This window comes from Nylanderia fulva, unplaced genomic scaffold (genome assembly GCF_048542155.1).
Source record: "Nylanderia fulva isolate GAGA-0341 unplaced genomic scaffold, ASM4854215v1 Scaffold43, whole genome shotgun sequence".
NCBI classification, from domain to species: Eukaryota; Metazoa; Arthropoda; class Insecta; order Hymenoptera; family Formicidae; genus Nylanderia; species Nylanderia fulva.
Window position 1 is genome coordinate 577007 of NW_028190510.1, and position 18275 is coordinate 595281.

An 18275-nucleotide genomic window follows, 5' to 3' on the forward strand; every position below is an offset into this window, starting at 1 on the left:
TCCATATTAATTAATAAAATATTATTTATAAAGACTATAATATATCCAAAATAGTTTAAATTTGATTGAAATGAGAAAATTTCATTATCTATCATATATAATTACATCATTTTCAAATAAAAATATTACGCAAAATAAAAATCAAATATGTTTAAAAAATGCGAAACTTGCCGAAAAGAAGAACATATAATATTCTAATTAAATCGATAATTTAAATCATCGTTTGATCAATTTATTGTCGAAATATCGTGTTTGCTGACATAACTGTTTAAGTTTTGTTGCGCACAATAGAAAAAATATTAGGAATAAGAATTACTTTAAAATAATGGAATAATAAAATCGAAAAACTGATATATAAATACAAATTCATGTATAAAAAGGCTCTTATAATATATTACATTATATAAAAGTCTTTTATATCCGAATTTGTATTTTGAATATCAGAAAACATCTTTTCGATTTTATCATCTTAAAATAATTCCTATTCCTAATATTTAATATTTACTCCTAATATTTTCTCTATTTGTGCGCAGGATTTTATTAGTAATAAATATATAAGCATGCGATGAGAAAAGTCTTTTCACCGAATTAATACAGAAGATTCGGGAAGCTCTGGAAAATTTATCCGTCGAAATCACTCGATTCAATGACTATTAGCAAACTGGAACAAGGTGGAGGACCCGTCAATTTACGTTTTGCATTATAGTTTCAAATAAATATATATATATATATACAATTGTAAAAACACATACAAATTAAATAAAACACAAATTAATTTTTACCAACATTATATACTTATATTTTAGCAATATATAAATGTATTTTTGTCTTTTTCTTTTTTTTATAAAAGCAGAAAAGCAAAACTAATAATTTCGTGTTTTAAGTATATAGGTTTATATTGAAATTGTTGCTTTGGGGTTCTGGAATGAAAAAAAACAACACTTATTTCATTGCTTCTTCGATAGATTGCAGCATGCTTGCTGCTGATAAATGTGAATAATTTACATTCTACATGATCTTATAATTATATTCGCATATGCATTAATTACTTCTATTGGTAAACAAAAGTGTTGCAAAGTTTATATCAACATTAAATATAATATTAAGCTTATATAAACGCGCTTAAAAAAAGAATCAAATATACATTATTTAGTAAAGAACAAGTAAGGTAAATATATAATATCTATATAAATAAATATATATATATATATATATATATATATATATATATATTAGAGCCACATAAAAAAATGTGTATGATTAGTATATATACTCGCCACTCCGATGAAGCAAACATATTACATTTTAATAATATGTAGCACTTGAATGAAATTTAAAATTAATTACGATGTTTCATCTCTCTGGTGCAAAAAATCCTAATTAATTTCAATTTGTTAATTCGATTGTTGATCTACCAGGTACTTTGTAATAAACAGGACTCGGGCAATCATCATTGCTTATGCCTGAAGGGTAACACAAAAGCATCATACACACACACACTCTCTCTCTCTCTCTCTCTCTCTCTCTCTCTCTCTCTCTCTCGCCGCACATTTATGTATTTGCAATCAATGTGCTTAGATTAAAAGTAAACAACGCCTAGAGCATCCTATCGCGCGTTTGTCGCTTTAACGCTGTCTCGGGCATAAGCAATAGTAACACATTCAAGTCCAGCTATATAATAAGATTACATTATCCACTTTATAATGATACATGATACGTGGCTTTACAAGAGAAACGCTCCGCTGAATTCTATTTGGCATACTTTGCGATCGACATAATTACTGCATGGTTCTCCAATAATCAATGAGGAATGTCAGTGGCACATATTACGTATGCGTATGTATTGTTGTATATATATATATATATACTTTGTGCGCGTTTTAACGTGTCAATTATATACAGGGGGTTCAACTTTATTTTTCACAGTCAAATATCTCGATATCATACCCAGGTAGCAAGCTGACGTCATTAAACGTCAAATGACGTCATTTTGATGCCGAATGACGTCATAAACGTCAAATGATGTCATTTTGATGCCGAATGACGTCATAAACGTCAAATGACGTCATTTTGATGCCGAATGACGTCATAAACGTCAAATGACGTCATTTTGACGTCAGCGTGCTACCTGGGTATATTGTATGTAATTTTAGAAAAAGTTTCAAATAAAAGTTGTATGGTTTCAAGAGGGACGATGATTCGACCTTGGCTAGTTGTTTGAAGGTCATCTTTAATTTTTAAGTGAAACTATATTTTTTTTACATAAATCGATTCCCCACAATATTCTGCAGAAAATGTTATAAGGGTAGAATGGTCAAAAAGTGAAGTTTATGAGATATTTTATACTTTAGTTAGTTTGACATAATCTTACATTTATGAAATTATCTCATGAAATATTTAATATCCGATGATTTTATTTCGATAAATTTTATGCACAAAATCATGAGAGGAATCGATTAGTGTAAACACATAGTTTTTAGGAAAAAATATGTAATTTACAATTAATAGCTACGTTTTAGATCCCTCTTGAAATCTTGAGACGACTTTTGTTTGAAACATTTTTATAAAATAAAATAATATCGAGATATTTGACTGTCAAAAATAAAATAGGACACTCTATATATGTGTATATACTATTTCTCGAATCTTGAAAAATACAATCAAGAATTTATCGGTTTCGCAAGAAAACTGATGAAAAAAAGTGTGTTGATGAAAAAAACATTTGTTCGTAACATTTCTTCTTTCGAACTGTCTTATCTACGGAATATCACAGCGTATTTTATAATATTCGATTTCGTTATTATATAAAGTTTACTTATAATATACTAAGCCAATGAAAAACGTATTCATACACACACATACACGCATATTACACACACAGAAAGTATAAAACTGATCTCAAATATATAATAATATGAATATTATATCTTTTTTCGAAAAATGAATTCCAAATAATTTATCCAGTTGAAATCGTTAAGTCAGATTCGCTCTCTCTCTCTCTCCCTCTCCCTCCCCCCCTCTCTTTCTCTCTCTTTTCCTTTTTTAACAATATTAAAGATACAAAAAAAGATGAGAAAATATAAAATCCTATTGATGTAATAAAATTTTATATACTACGTGTTTGTGAATTTTTATGGAAATCTCAGCTACAAATTGCAATTTTGATGACGACAAATTATCGTATTATTCTTAGCTAATAAAGATCTCGAGGAAAGAGAAAAAGATATTCGTCTCATAATATGATAAAATTATAATAATTAGAAATAAATATTTTTTTTATTCTATATGATTATTAAACATTAAAGCATATTTTCATTATGTTTTGCCTTATGTTTAGCCTTGTTAAACTCTTAATATTTTCATTATGTTTTGTTCATAAATAAATATAATCTCGTATATTATAAAGTATTAAAATTTCGCGATCAGTTTCTGATTTTTACAACCGAGTACTTTTATTTTTTTAACATAAGATATATCTCATTCCCTAATTGACAAAAATAGAAATTCTTATTAACGGATGTATTTTCAAAGATTTTCAATTCTAAGAAAATCAGTGGAAAGAATCATATTTCAAGTTTTCTTTCTTTTTCTCCTTTTTTCACTCTAAATAATTTTAAAATTTATTAATAATAATAGATAATAAAATGTTTGAACTTTATTTCATATAATTGCAATTAATTAATTTTAGATCAAATTCACATTTTAGTTACTCTTTGATTTCTAGTGTTTATCACTTTTCTTGCTCTACTTTTCAATTTGGCATCAATTTTTATGATTATATATATAATTAATTATAAAGAATTGGATTATTTAATCGACAATTATTTGATAAGAGAAAGATTCAGATTCAATCATTCCTGGTCTAATCAGATGAAATATAATTAAGTAAAATATTGAGAAGAAAAATTGAAGATTTCCTTTGGAAGTAAAATCATTAAAGATATTCTCAATAAAAGGCTAATCCAAAAATAAGAACAAGAGAATCAAAGAGTAATTAATACGAGAAAAATTCAATTACAATTTCAATGTATGTATTCGCTGTGAAAAAACTTTGCTTTCTTGTTATAAAAATCCACATGATTCAGTTGTCCACCCATACAGCAATAAAAATTTGCGAGATAAAGATGTTAAAATCATCTTGTTCCAAAAAGCAAAAATTTATCGCAATATTTTCTTACAAATATATTATCAGTTTATTATAATAAATATTATAATAAATATATCTCTGAAATATATTCTGATACAGGATGTTCTCAGAAAAGGGGAAGGGGGGATACCTTAATGTCTTAAGAGGATATCTAAAGATAAGAAATGTGTAAAAATAATAAAGAGAAAATCCGTGCAACATCCCCGAGAATATTTTAGACGTTATATAGTAAAAATATACCTATATATATCATTATAATATGCATAATATTGGCAGTGGTTACATTATAGCATATTTAAAAAATATACTTTAGATATCTTGTGATTTCTCCTTCTCTCTTTCTCTCTCTCTCTCACTCTTGCTCTTAAAAATATTACGATTTTCCAAGATATGTTAATGTGAAATCTCGCAGATCTTTTTCTTTTACTGTGTGGGTAGCCAAGCAAATCACAGGTTCGCCAGTTTTCTATTTCAAAACACTGTGAATGTAAAACCGACATATCAGTTCTCCATAAAATATTCTAAAATAATCCGTAAATTATTGATTGAAAAATGGAAGTAAAATAATGCTTTATGCAGTCTTACCATGTTGTCTGTAAGTTAATTATTGCAAGGATCGATAAAAGATTTACATATCTAATGCTTTTTTCATTTATGTTTTTCAAAGAGAGAAAAATTTATATGTACAAAATATAATACCGTGATATAATTTGGTACATAGACAGTTCTAATTTCATATTTTACTTGTTGATTACCTTGCAATTATTTGTAGTACCTTGTTTATATCGTGTCTTGTAATATTTTTTAATTTGAAAAAAATTAATATTGATTCAACATATATGAACATATTTTCAATGCGCCAAAAAGGCACTAAAAATATAAAATGTAGCATAGGATTCACATTTGTTAAGATAATTATGAAATACTAACTAACAATCATTGGCGTAGGATCAGAGGAAAGATTAATAACACAGTTCAATAAAAAAAATCTCAAAATTATTCCTTATATTTTTCTTGACGTTCGATACGAGATTTTGAACTGAGAAATATTCATTGTTATTATTTTTAAAAATTTGAGATGTTGTAAAGGACTTTAATATATTAGTTATGATGAAAACAAGCTAAAAATTTTTTACTTTGTTCGAAAATCCAAATATCTTGCTAGATAGATCAATTCTTAAAAAGAATCGTTGTGAAAAAGTTAACGAGAGTTTCATAATCATGTCATACATCGCAAATATTGAGTATATAATAATAGCACATTTTGTAGCCATCATATTGAATCTATTACTTTAAATTCGTTAATTTTTGTAATTTGTTGCAAAATGTACACACATACATATACAGTATTAAAATATAAAAGATCTCTACATATAAATTTCGATAAAATTAGAAAATTATCTAATTTTAACATTCGCTAAATTAATTTCGCTATTTTGGATTTGTTCATTTTGACATTATATTTAATGACGTGAAAAAATCTGCAAATTCAAATAAAAAATATTCGATGAATTGTGCATCTTCGATTGATAGCTCAAATTCAATCTACGTCTAAATATAAAATTTAATCATTTATGAAAATCTCATTAACATTAATCCTTGCACAAATTCTTCTCAAAAACTGTGATACCTTTTACATTTTAATTTTAAAATTATGATAAAATAGAATTTTTAAGGCTGAAATTGCATTCCGAAAAGAAAAGTTACAGGGAATAATTATTTTTTACTTGGTTTAGAAAAAAATTTTTGTTGAACTGTAATTATTCAATCAAATAGTAAAACATAAGAAAGATGAGATATATATATATATGCTTGTCTTTTTCTTTTACTATTATTTAACATTCCTCATTGATATGAACAATAGTTAAAAAAGTATTTGCACGCTCCAGATTTCTGGCATAATTTATTATAAAAGAGAAATACTCTTGTAAACTATTTTATTAGATAAAGCTTTATTCGAAACAATAAAAAATTAAAGAATTCATTAAAAAGTCAATAGTTTACAAGATAATTTTTCTTGACATATTAAAACAAATTCGTAAAATATTCTATAAACTTTAGTAAAATAATAATAATAATCATTGTGCTTCTCCGATTGACAGTCCCTTAGTTCAAATCTGCCTATTTTCAAATGAGAAGATACTTAACCGAGATACTGCTTATCTATTCAGATCTCAGGAAGGCCTAGCCCGATATTCAAAATAAATATAGAATATTTAATATATATTAACAATATTTATATATAGTAACAATATTGGATATATATATTATCTGTATATATCCAACAAACAAAATTTTGGCAATAATTTTGCAAGTAACGCGTTTATTCCGAGAAAACGGAGCGTGCAGATATTTATTTTATCCACTGTATAACAAAATTATGATACAAAACTTGGTGGTTGTGTCATTGAATTAAAACTATAATAATAATAATGTATAGACGCGCTAACTACATGCTAGACTCCTTGGTAGTAATAATCTCGTTGGTATTATCAACTCGAATCAAAGGAGATGAATTTAATACAAGAGTCCTACTGAGAGTAGCAACTCGTTCTACTACGCACGAAGCGGAAAGGCGTGCTTCGGCATCGTGATCCCAACATTCTTCCATTGTATCACAAATTGATAAAAGTCCCTGAAATAACACACATTTCATTGTACCCATCTATATATTTTTTTCAACTTTATAACACGTTTTTTATAGATAAAATTATTCCTTATGGCTCTTGGTTTCTTGCCGACAATATTGGAACTGTGACATCACAGAGGCGAGAAAATACACGCTAAAAATTCTTAAATGCCAGCACTTCAGATGATCTTAGCATACGCTTAAAAGAATAGTTTTAGAGGTATTTTAAAAGTGTGCTTAAGCCATCTATCTTTCCATTTAAAAATGGCATCTAAGAATTTTCAGTGTTTTCTCGCCTCTGACGTCATAATCTGACATAACCGCAGCGAGAAGCCAGAAGAGCCTTATCAAGAAAAAAGTTTTTCATTTCTGACAGCTTTTATAGATATAAATGTATAAAAAAAAAAACACAAGCTTCTATAAGAAATATCTGAAAAGTCACGGTATTCGAAAGTATATTTTGCAACTAATTTTTTAACTTTTTGATACTATTTTATTTTAATATTAAAGTAGATTGTCTCATGATATACATTATTTCATGCTGTTAAAAAATTTTTACGAGTCTTTAAAAAAGATTTAAAAAGAAAAAAGATTTTTGTTGCATAGAATGGCCCCTAATGTGTATTTCATACGCATCAACATAGAATTTCTTCATTATTTCTTAAATAATAATTTGAAAAAAATAGATATTTATCGTTTCTCTGTATTTTTACTTACTGGATGTTTATGCCAAGTTTCTAAAATGATCGGTCTTTCTTTTTTATGAACAACGCTTTCTTGCATATCTTCTAGAGTAGGATGAAGGCCGACTTCGTCCTCAAATGGTAGTCGATATTCTCCTATTGGTCCCTAATATCGAAATAAAAACAATTTAACGATTATAAAATAATATTACATAATCTATGTACTAAAGATTTTAAGTACATATCATTTTGATCACTTTAATTAAATAATTTCAATAAATTTCGAATTATATCGTGTTTTGCAATTAGTTTTATATCAGATATTATAAATAATAATTATATAATAATAGATATAATAAATTCAAAGAATTTCGACAGATTTGATTTTTCGAATATTAAAATACGATTATGTAAATAATCAAATATTTGAGGAATTACATAAGCGTAAACCAAAGAGCTAAATTTATAGTTAATTATTGCAATTGATTCTCCAGTATTCCAACTTTACTTTTAAACACTTCCAATTAAGCAAAACTACATTATCTTTATAAGATACATATTGCATGTAATATATAATACATACATCTTGTACGGTACATCTTGAAGCTAATTCCCAAAGCACTAGCCCACAAGCATACATATCAATCCGTAGAAATGAATCTCTAGTAAAATTTATTGCCCCTTCTAAAACTTCTGGTGCCATATATCTTCGTGTTCCAACCTGTAAAAAATTGTTATTTTTCATCAGTTATTATATTGTTATTATAATATAAAAAAAGAAATGCGCTGATATATGTGCATTACCTGTCCATGTGTATCGCCACAAGGTTTTCCTGGGAGAAAAATAAGCGCCAAGCCAAAGTCCGCTATGCAGGCACTCATGTCAGCCTTCAGTAAAACATTTTTTGACTTAAAATCTCTATGAGCTACAGCTGGTTTGTAATCATCCGCTTTGTTAGCCGGGATTTCTTCGTGTAAATGCATCAAACCTCTAATAATAATAATAATTTTATTAAGATTTGAATAAAAAATTGTAGTACAAAAGTATTTTATATTCTCAACAAATTGTCATACTGCTATTACAGGATGTCTACTCAAATTCTGTAAAAAAAAAAAAAAAAATCCCTGAGAATTCCCTGATAAAAAAAAATATAAAACAAAAAGATAAAAATAAAAAACAAAAAATAATTTATTATAAATACATCTCAAAGAACACTAATTTTTATTATAATTAATTATTTATTAAATAAATAGCGAGTACTAATCTTATTTAAACAATTTTCTATGAAATTCATAATTTAATAAGATCCTGATGCTAAAAATAGATTGTCAATAAAAAAAATCACATAAAATTTTTATAAAAACTTAAATATTGTCAAGATATGTTAGACATGTTTCTTGAGTGCTAAATCAGAATAAAATTAATTAAAAAAAAATTTTTTTTTTTAATTCCTTGAATTCCAATAAAACTCCATGAACATTTCCCAATTTTTTTCACAAACTTCCCAAATTTTTTGAACAAAATTCCCTCAGAATACTAGATTTTCAAGGTTTTTCCTAGAAGTGTATACCCTGTACCATATTATGAATTCTAATGATTACCTTGCCATGGATTCTGCAATTTTACACATCTCAGACCATGATACAACATTTGCTTTCAGGTAATCACACAGTGAACCTTTCTCATGATATGCTGTGATTAACCAAAACTCAGCTTGTAAATTGTCTCCGCGCTTTTCGACACCTATAAAATGTAGTATGTCCTCGTGATCCATATGTTCAAGCTTAAAAATCTCTTGTTCAGTCTGCCAAGACTGCTTGTCTTGAATAGGAAAAACTTTAACTGCTACAATCTCATTTTTCAATTGAGCTTTCCAAACTGCTCCGAAACGTCCTCGAGCTTTAATCTCAAGAAGCTGTATCGGACGTAAACTTAAATTAGGTGACGATTGTGGCAACGGAAGTGGTTCCAAAGTTGGCACCTAAGATATATATTTAATTAAACTCTTAAATTAAAAATAACGTAATTTACTATAATTACTAATTTTATAACAATCTCAAGATATACCAACCTCGTTAAAGTACGTCAATCTTCGACGACGGCAGAACCACCACAAAGAAAGTGAACCGAATGTAAGAAGCATAGGGATTAGTATCAATAATGTGAGTGTTATTGCTTGCTTCTCTGTATTGCATATATCATCAGATTCTAAAAAAATTATTGTTAAATGTTATTATAAAAACATTGAGACAAATTTATTAATTACCTTCAAGTAAAGATAAATGTTGGATATAACACATGATAATATAAAATATAATATACCATTAACAGATGGTTGTGTAGGTTTTGAGGATGTAGTCGGATGTGGATTCCAAGAAAAGTTTTGGTTGCACATATCACTATCGCAACAACAAAAAAATAAATCATTCTTTCGTTCTCGATGCTCCTCTATGCAATTCGTCTTGTTATAACAATCATTGCTATCCAAAAAGCAACCCTAAAAATTTGATATATGTATAAATAGAGAGTACAATTCAACAGTAAAAGAACCAAAATACATAATTATTAATTTTATAAAAACAAAAAAATAGACAACATATTTTAAATTTTCTATTTTAAAGATGTAACAAATTAGATATTTTTGATTAATTTTAAATGTACATATATTCTATAAATATAAACAATTTATATATCAAAGATGTATCTCGTAAAAATAATTTTAAAAAATTCACACAATTACAATTTAAAAATTCGAGTATAATATATTGTATTATTTAAATTATTCAAGTTAAAATTACAAATGTTACAAATTTAATTTGATATTACAAATATAATTTAAAGAAAAACTTGAAAATATAATTTGTAAAAAAAAATTGTCAATACATATAATACATGAATATCTTACTCTATTTGTGGCGCAATAATTTTTCCTTGAAAATCTGCCACATTTTAGACACTTTTATAGTACATAAATTATATATAATAAATTATTAATTAAAACAAACCTTCAATTTAATTACTGTCTTTTTAGTAACATTGTTGACCGACCAGAGTACGTAACAATGGTTACGTTTATCTGGATCATGCACAACACATTCTTCTCTCCCTGAACACTCCTGTTGGGATTCCGCACACATTGTTTCATTGTAAAATTCGCAGAAGGTCGAACCTTTAATAATAGTTTTCCCAAATATAGTTCCTAGAATATAATTAAATTCATTAGATTCTATTATCTGTATGTATATACTATATATCTTATCTTTATGTATTTCACATAAAACTTGATAAACCAAAGTATTAAATGTTTTTCCTGCTGTATTTATATACATGACATTAGTATAATCACTTCTTTCACCATGGATTTTTTCTCAACAAGATTATTTTTAACAATTGTCAATAATTTAACTATTCTTTACACAAATGTATATCACATCAATGTTTTGATACTAATTATTAATTTAATAGTTTTCAACATTTATGTGTGTGTCAACGATTCTTAATTTTCTACAATGAATATTTTAATAATTAAAACTCAATCAAGAAAAATTAAATTTACTTAATTACATTACTCAGTATGAAAATATTGAAGAATAAAATTGTCTAATATTGATATTCTTGAAATTTAATACAGTCAAAGTTTTAACTTTAATTTATAATAAAGAAATAATTGTCTTAACACAATAGTACTTTTACATTTTAAATTTGATATATAATTGAAAAATACATAACATTAACATAGTAATGCAACAAACATATTTCCTTAAAAGCAAGAATCTTTGAGTATTTGTTTTTATAAGTATTTACACATATTTTTGTATTCCCTATGAAAGATATTGGCAGAATTCATAAATAATAGATTGTTAAAAATGGAAAAAAAATCAAGCAAGTTCAAAATAATTTAGTTTTAATAAATTATTAAAACTGAGGGATATATAAAAATATAGATACAGTATATAAATCTCTTTTTTTTAGTTTCTTATACATATATTTTTTTATTTAATATATAATTTTGAAATTTATCAAAACATTTAAACTAGAAATAAAAAAATTAAAAAAAATATCAAAGAATTTTTATGCTAACAATAAAAGAAGTAAATTAATTGCAAATTGATCAAAAAATTCTGCCAATAAATATTTTATATATATACAGAAGTATTAAAAAATTAGACCGACAAACTTTGAAGAGAAAAAGAAAATTTCAAAATGAACATTTTTGTCAATATTATTTTTCTCTAACTTTCTCAACATTTTTAATACTACATAATATAAGTTTGTGATTTTTCAGTTTGTCATCATCGCATTGAAGTTAATAGAAGAATTTTTAAGCATTTACTGTATTCGTGATTTGTTCAAAATTAAAACATAATTTAATTTTTCCACTTATATATTTGTTTATTGTTTAATTGTAAGTCGTAAATTCCTATTTCATACAATGTGATATAAAATTAAAATAAATATAGATATAAATATATATATATATATATATAAAGTTTACAATTGAAAGGATCAAATCCAGCATTAGCTGTTTGAAAAAACCTGATAAATAAGCAATGAGTTTCTGATTGTGCTTTTGCTATACATGTGTGTACATTTGTTTTGCATACGTGTGCATATATAGGATATATATAAATATAAAAATACATATATATATTACCGAATAACCCTAAGAAGAAGAGAGGCAGTATCGTCGTATATACGAACATCGTGAACGAATCGTAAAAGCATACCAGTAATTTTGAGTCTATTAGCTATTAAGCAAATTGTAGTAATTTATCCACCGACACATCTCTCTTCCTTTCTCGCTCTCTCTCTCTCTCTCTCTCTTTCTCTACTCGCGTCTCTCTTTCTCTCTCTCTCCTCTCAGTTTTCTTCTCACTTCCACCTTTATATGGAAATACGCGCCGCGGCACAGATAATCCTGCTCATTTTCGTCGTCAAATCATCGTCGCGATTCTTCGTAACCTCCGAGCGAAAGAGACATGCTTTTTCTCTCTTTTATTTATTTATTTATTTATTTTTGTTTTTTTCGGCGCGTTACACAACTGCGCTGACGATAAAATTAACTCGCACGCGAGATCTCCCAGTTAAATCACGCGAGAGAGGAGATAAATTTGTATATATTTTCGGTATCGCGGAGAGAGAGAAAAAACCACACACATACACACAAATTTTTGGCGACACGAAATTTGAGAGACGATTGACACTTCTTACACACGAATTGTGCGCACTTTATCGTCGACACGAGAATGTATTAATACGGCGAGACATAATAATAATATCGCGAGAACAAGATCCGACGAATAGAAGACATTTGATGTCTAAAGTCACGGTCTGCTTCTACATAATATGGCTGTCTAGCGATTTTCCTTCCCTTCGGTCATCGACTGAGCGATATTCGGAGCTGTCAAACTTCCCATATGATTTCGGACGCTCGAGGCGCCACCTGGTGGCGCCTCGGGGAGAAGCGACAATTCGATTTCGATCGATTCGATTCGCGACCGCCGCCGCCATCAGTCTTCGAGAAAAGGGATCAAATATAAAAAATAAAAATCAAATTGAACATTTTTTTTTACTTTTGATAATTAAGCGAAACTTAATTATATAACTGAAATCGATATTATATCCCAAGTGGCAGAAAATGACATACGCTTTTATTGTTATCTTGGGATGTCAATTTTTATATAAAAAATAATATTTTGTTTTTAATAAATATATATAATTTTTTATGCAAAAATTAAAAATATTTTACATATATTTTATTTAAAAAAAAATTATTTAAATTCTAAAATTGTAGTATATATCAAATATATTACTTTTTCTCTTCCTTTTTCCTTCTTTTTCAGATATAATATATATATATATATAGGCATAATATATATAATTAAAAATAATATATAAATATATATTTATTAAAAATAAAAAATATATTTTTTATATAAAAAAAAATATATACATATATTTTTCATATAAAATACATATATCTTTAAATATAAAAAAAGAGAAAAAGTAATATACTTTATATACAGTACAACTTTAAAATATAAATAATTTTAAGTTTTCACATCTAATTAACATTTGTTGAATCGTTAAATTATATATTGATATTTTATACCTATAGAATATCTCATCACAAATAAGACAAATAATGTAACAGACTGTATGTGTGTGTGTGTATATATATCTTTCTTGGATCTCTAAGTTTCATATTAATATTTTACATAACACTTCTAATACCTCCATCAGATAAGAAATAATGTTGCAGCTACACATATTTATACAGTTATGTAAATATATATACAGGCTTTTATTTATTTATATACAAAAAAAAATAGTTACATATATACAATTAGGTAAAATTTAAATAATAACTTTCTAGAAGTCTTTATATTTAATTAACATTGTTAGATCGCTAAATTACGTACTAATATTTTATATAGAACATCCTATTTTTATCAAATAAGATTGCAAATATCGCAGACTGCACATATAGGGTGTCCCATAGGAAATTGCTGAAATTAATCAGCTATCATTCTTTAACGCACATGCAATTACTTTTTTCAATAAAATAAATCGGTATACAAATATTTTATTTATATCCATTAAAAACTATAGACTTCTCTTTTCAACACAATTTTGGTTTTCTCAATAACTGCATGCATTAAAAAATAACAGCTGATTCGTTTCAGCAATTTCCTATGGGACACTCTAATAAAAATATATGTATAGCATTAATTTAATTCTAATTTTAAGGACAACTCGGTCATTCTCAACATCATCTTCAAAGAAAATGAGCCATCGGATCCTCGTCGCGTTTGCGCTTCATCTGATAAGCCTCTATCTCCTCAGCCGTCAGCTCCTTCGTCTCGTACATGCTGTTGTAAGGACGCTTCCTCTCGCTCATCCTCAACAGATCGTCCGCCTTCCTCGCGTTCTCCTCCTCCCTCCTCAGCGCCTCCTTCAGCTTGTCCTCGTCTTGCTTCTTACTCTTGCGATTCTCCTTCCGCTTCCGCTTCTTCAACTTTCGCTTAGCCGCCTTGCTCTGTCTCTCCGTCTTGCTCTTCGTATCCTCGTCCTCGGACGAGGAAGCTGCTGAACTGCTCGAGGAACGAGGATCCTCGTTCACCATCCCGTCATCCGGTTTACCTTCCGCCTCCTCTTCCGGTTCGCTTCTCGCTGATGGTACTCTATACTCCGATCTCGAAGCGACAGTCGCTTATCGCCTCCGCGGCTTTCCTCCCGGACTCGCCTGTGCAATAAGAATTCTTAATAAAGGAGTAGCAACACTTGTAGCCCCATTTACCGTCCTGCCAGTAGGAACCCCAGACCAAGGTGTGATTGTTGGGATAAATGTCCTCCTCGTACTTGGACCGTATCACCTGTCTGTCTTGACCCTTGATTATTTTCCCGTATCTCGAGTATTCGACGTAGTGCTCGGTCTGCGCCAACAATAAAGGCTTGGGTGGCGCCTTCAGGTGCTCGTCACCACCGTAACGCTCGATTATGCTATCGCGAGCCTTGTCCTTCAGCTCGTCTCGCTTCTTGTCATACTCCTGCTTCAGCAGTTCCAGCTTTGTCGGCTCTGCCAGCAGATGCACGTCGACTCCCTTCTCGTGGGCCTCCCAAGCGAACAGCTGCGCGTTGGCGTGCTGCTGGGTGTCCCCAGAGAAGCGTACAAAATTCTCGCCCTTGTAATCCACCTCTCTCTCCGTCCCGACATAGGGATTATCGCGCATAGATCTGGTCTTGGGATCGTAGTACGCCGAGTTCGGGTCCAGATTGCGCAGATACTTGGCGGTGTCCTCTCGAATCCGCAGATTCCTCACGGTGATGCGCTGTTTAGAGTCCACCTTGGTCCCAGGCATGTCCACCTCATCCACATATTTATCCTCATCCTTGTCAGAGTCCTGCTCGTCGTTCTCCTCTTCCTGATCGAGCTTGTCAGCGCGCATCTGCCTCTTGGCCTCCTCTATCTTCTGATACTCCTCCACTATCGCTCTGTGCTCCGAAGGGTCGTAACCAGCCCATCGGTCCCTCTTTCCATCGTAATCCATGGACAGTTCCGGCTGGGTGAACTCGTCCGGGGCTATCCTAGCGTTCGTGAACTTGGCGCCGACCTTGCGCGGCCTCTCCATGCAATCCTTCCTCTTGTGGGTCAGCGCACCGCAGTTCTCGCAGGCGCCCTTCCGGTATTTCGTGGCCACCTGGTTGGCGTCGACCCCGCGATTGTACCAGGAGTCGATCGAGCTGTACTGCTTCTGCTTCTCCGGCTGCGGACGCTGGTGCTTCAGGGTGGGTCCCTGGGAGCCGAAGTACCACGGGGTCGCGCTGATGTACTGCGGAATGTGCGGGTTGATATCCTTGCCCTCCTCGTCGACGGCGGCCGGGGCGGTTCCCGCCTTCCTCGCCTCTTCCAACTCCTTCGCCTTCCGCCAGTCCTCCCGGCTCTTCTTCCGCGGCTCATCCTCGAACGAGCTCTTGTTCTTCAGGATGCTCGACACCGTCACGTTCGCCGACGAATTCGCCATCCCGGGGAATCCTGGGAACTCTCTCTCTCTTTATCTAGAAATATCTTCGTTTCGAGGAAAACGCATTAGTTTAATTATTATGTGCTTGCTTTTTTTTTATTTATTTAATTATTTATTTACGTACTTACTTATTTATTTACGTTCTTCTCTATTGAGGTTATATCTCGAGACCCTCACCATTGAGCGAAGAAACGTGAAGATGCTCCGGATTGGTCGATCATTGCTTTCACAGTGACTTCTGACATCTATATAACGCGCGTAGTCTATGTTGATTATGTTGATTGGCTGACGGAGCGAGGATTTCTAGTTACTTTCTAGAGAGTTTCTTGCAGCTAATCACAATTTGTCATATGACAGATAAAATATTATTATTTTTAATATTATTATTAATAAATATTAATTGTTATTATATTATTTGTTATTATATTACTATTATTATTATTATTATTATTATTATTGCAATTATTACTATTATTATTATTATTATTATTTCTATTACTATTTTATTATTGCTATTGCTATTATTATTATTATTATTATTATTGCTATTATTATTCTACAATATTATTGCTATTACTATATTATCATTATTGCTATTATTATTATAATATTTCTTACTACTTTTATTTATAATAATGAATTATTAATAAATCTCAAAACACATTTTTTATATCGATAATTTTAATTTACTCGAATGCAAATCGGCTGTCAAATTGAAAAAAGTGAAAAATTTAAAGTTTTTTGTCCTGATTGGTTAATTATAATTGACGTCAAAATAATAGAAATATATTTTTCTTTTACAATTATTTTATTTTTAAATTTATCTAATATATGTAAAATGAGAATAATATTTACTTTTTAACAATAATAAAAAATGTTTTTATCAACTATCCAGAGCTTTTTAAGTTATTGCAACATGTGTCGCAAGCATATAGAACTGTGCGAGGTCGCCATTTTGTTTGTTTACCAAGTATTATTTACCTTTACCTTCACCACATATGTGATATTAAAAAGCTCTAATTGTCATCATCGATCGTTAATATTTATAATATCTCGCACAAGGTGAAGATAATCCAACATGTAATTATTTGACGTATTCGAAGACGATAGTCTTGCAGTGCTTGACATCAAATGATATGTCAAATATTATAATTGTATTATAAGACGGTGCATATAATAATTGCGCATATATATTTTTGCACTTTTATATAATTTTTGTTTGCAAGAAAAGAGGAGAAAATGTGGATTTACTTTGTACTCGCCTTGTTTGGCGTGTTCGATTTTGCGATGGCTTCCGGTAATTTCGATTTTGGAGACACCCTGGCATTAATCCTGGGATTAACATTTGGGATAATTGCATTTTTTGCTTGCATGGGAGCTTATGCGAGGAGACGAAGTCACTTTGAAACCTTGTAATCTTTTTTTAAATACACATTTAATGGTAAGTAACGCACAACTGAATATATGTAAATATTTCTGGCTTTTGTAACATCTTACATTATGTTAAAATCAAGCTACGATGTGATATATCAAATTATAGAATTTATACACAAGAAAGAAATATAACATTTGAACACTCACATATATAATATATTGAATAATATATTAAATATATATATCACATGTATTTTTTTATTTAATAAATTATATAATATATTAAATTCTATTTTATTAAAAAAAAACTACACTACTTGTGCTGAAAACTTATACTAATTCATATTTTCCATAACAATGTAGTTCTTTGTTTGTATTCATTTAAATAGTATTATTTAAACTATTTAAAGTATAGTGTTTTTAAAATAGCACTTTAAAATGTACTTGTTTAATTATTTGTTATAGATAAACATTGCTATCAAATTGTATAATTACGGACTGAAGGAAATATGATTTATAAGAGATATATGATAAAGAAACAAAGGTATTTTAAGATTTTCCATGTAAAAGAAATAGTTTGTAGAGAGATTCTTAGAAAAGATTTGTTAAAATATGTTATAACAATTTTATAGAATTTGTGAATAATATATATTGTGTATACTTCTGTTATAATAAAGAAAGCAAATGATAAATTGTTCTATTTAAATGATATTGCATGTAAGAAAATATTAATCTATACTGCATGTCAATTTATTTATTTATTTCACTTCATTAAGTTTACAATTGTTGCTAGTGATTTTAATATTTTATGTCTTTTTGTAATAATAGCTATTAGTAAAACTTCAGCCTGTTTTACAATATTGTAGTAAAGACAATAAATGATTAAATGTTTTTTGTCTCAATAAAAATAGCGATA

At 29.2% G+C, this 18275-nt stretch overlaps 2 protein-coding genes and 1 long non-coding RNA gene across 3 annotated transcripts; 1 reads left to right on the forward strand and 2 right to left on the reverse strand.

Annotated features, from left to right (window-relative positions):
• Positions 1-941: 941 nt before the first annotated feature.
• Positions 942-12853, reverse strand: put (activin A receptor type 2 punt). Its single transcript, XM_029299172.2, has 9 exons — positions 12115-12853; positions 10466-10659; positions 9783-9957; positions 9532-9668; positions 9062-9441; positions 8264-8450; positions 8043-8180; positions 7494-7625; positions 942-6782 (listed from the first exon to the last, which is right to left on the reverse strand). Exons 1-9 carry the CDS (start codon positions 12161-12163, stop codon positions 6597-6599), a joined length of 1578 nt encoding a protein of 525 aa, XP_029155005.2. The 5' UTR covers positions 12164-12853; the 3' UTR covers positions 942-6596.
• Positions 12854-13731: 878 nt separating this feature from the next.
• On the reverse strand, positions 13732-16188 carry Slu7 (Pre-mRNA-splicing factor Slu7). Its single transcript, XM_085486400.1, is given in 3 exon segments — positions 13732-14667; positions 14669-16029; positions 16110-16188. Coding segments are annotated over 2 exon segments (1746 nt in total). The 5' UTR covers positions 15986-16029; positions 16110-16188; the 3' UTR covers positions 13732-14238.
• A 704-nt stretch (positions 16189-16892) lies between these two features.
• LOC114928080 (uncharacterized) lies at positions 16893-18051 on the forward strand. The gene is made up of 2 exons (XR_003819009.2): positions 16893-17426; positions 17825-18051. It is a non-coding gene; the product is annotated as an uncharacterized LOC114928080 (long non-coding RNA).
• Positions 18052-18275: the final 224 nt, after the last annotated feature.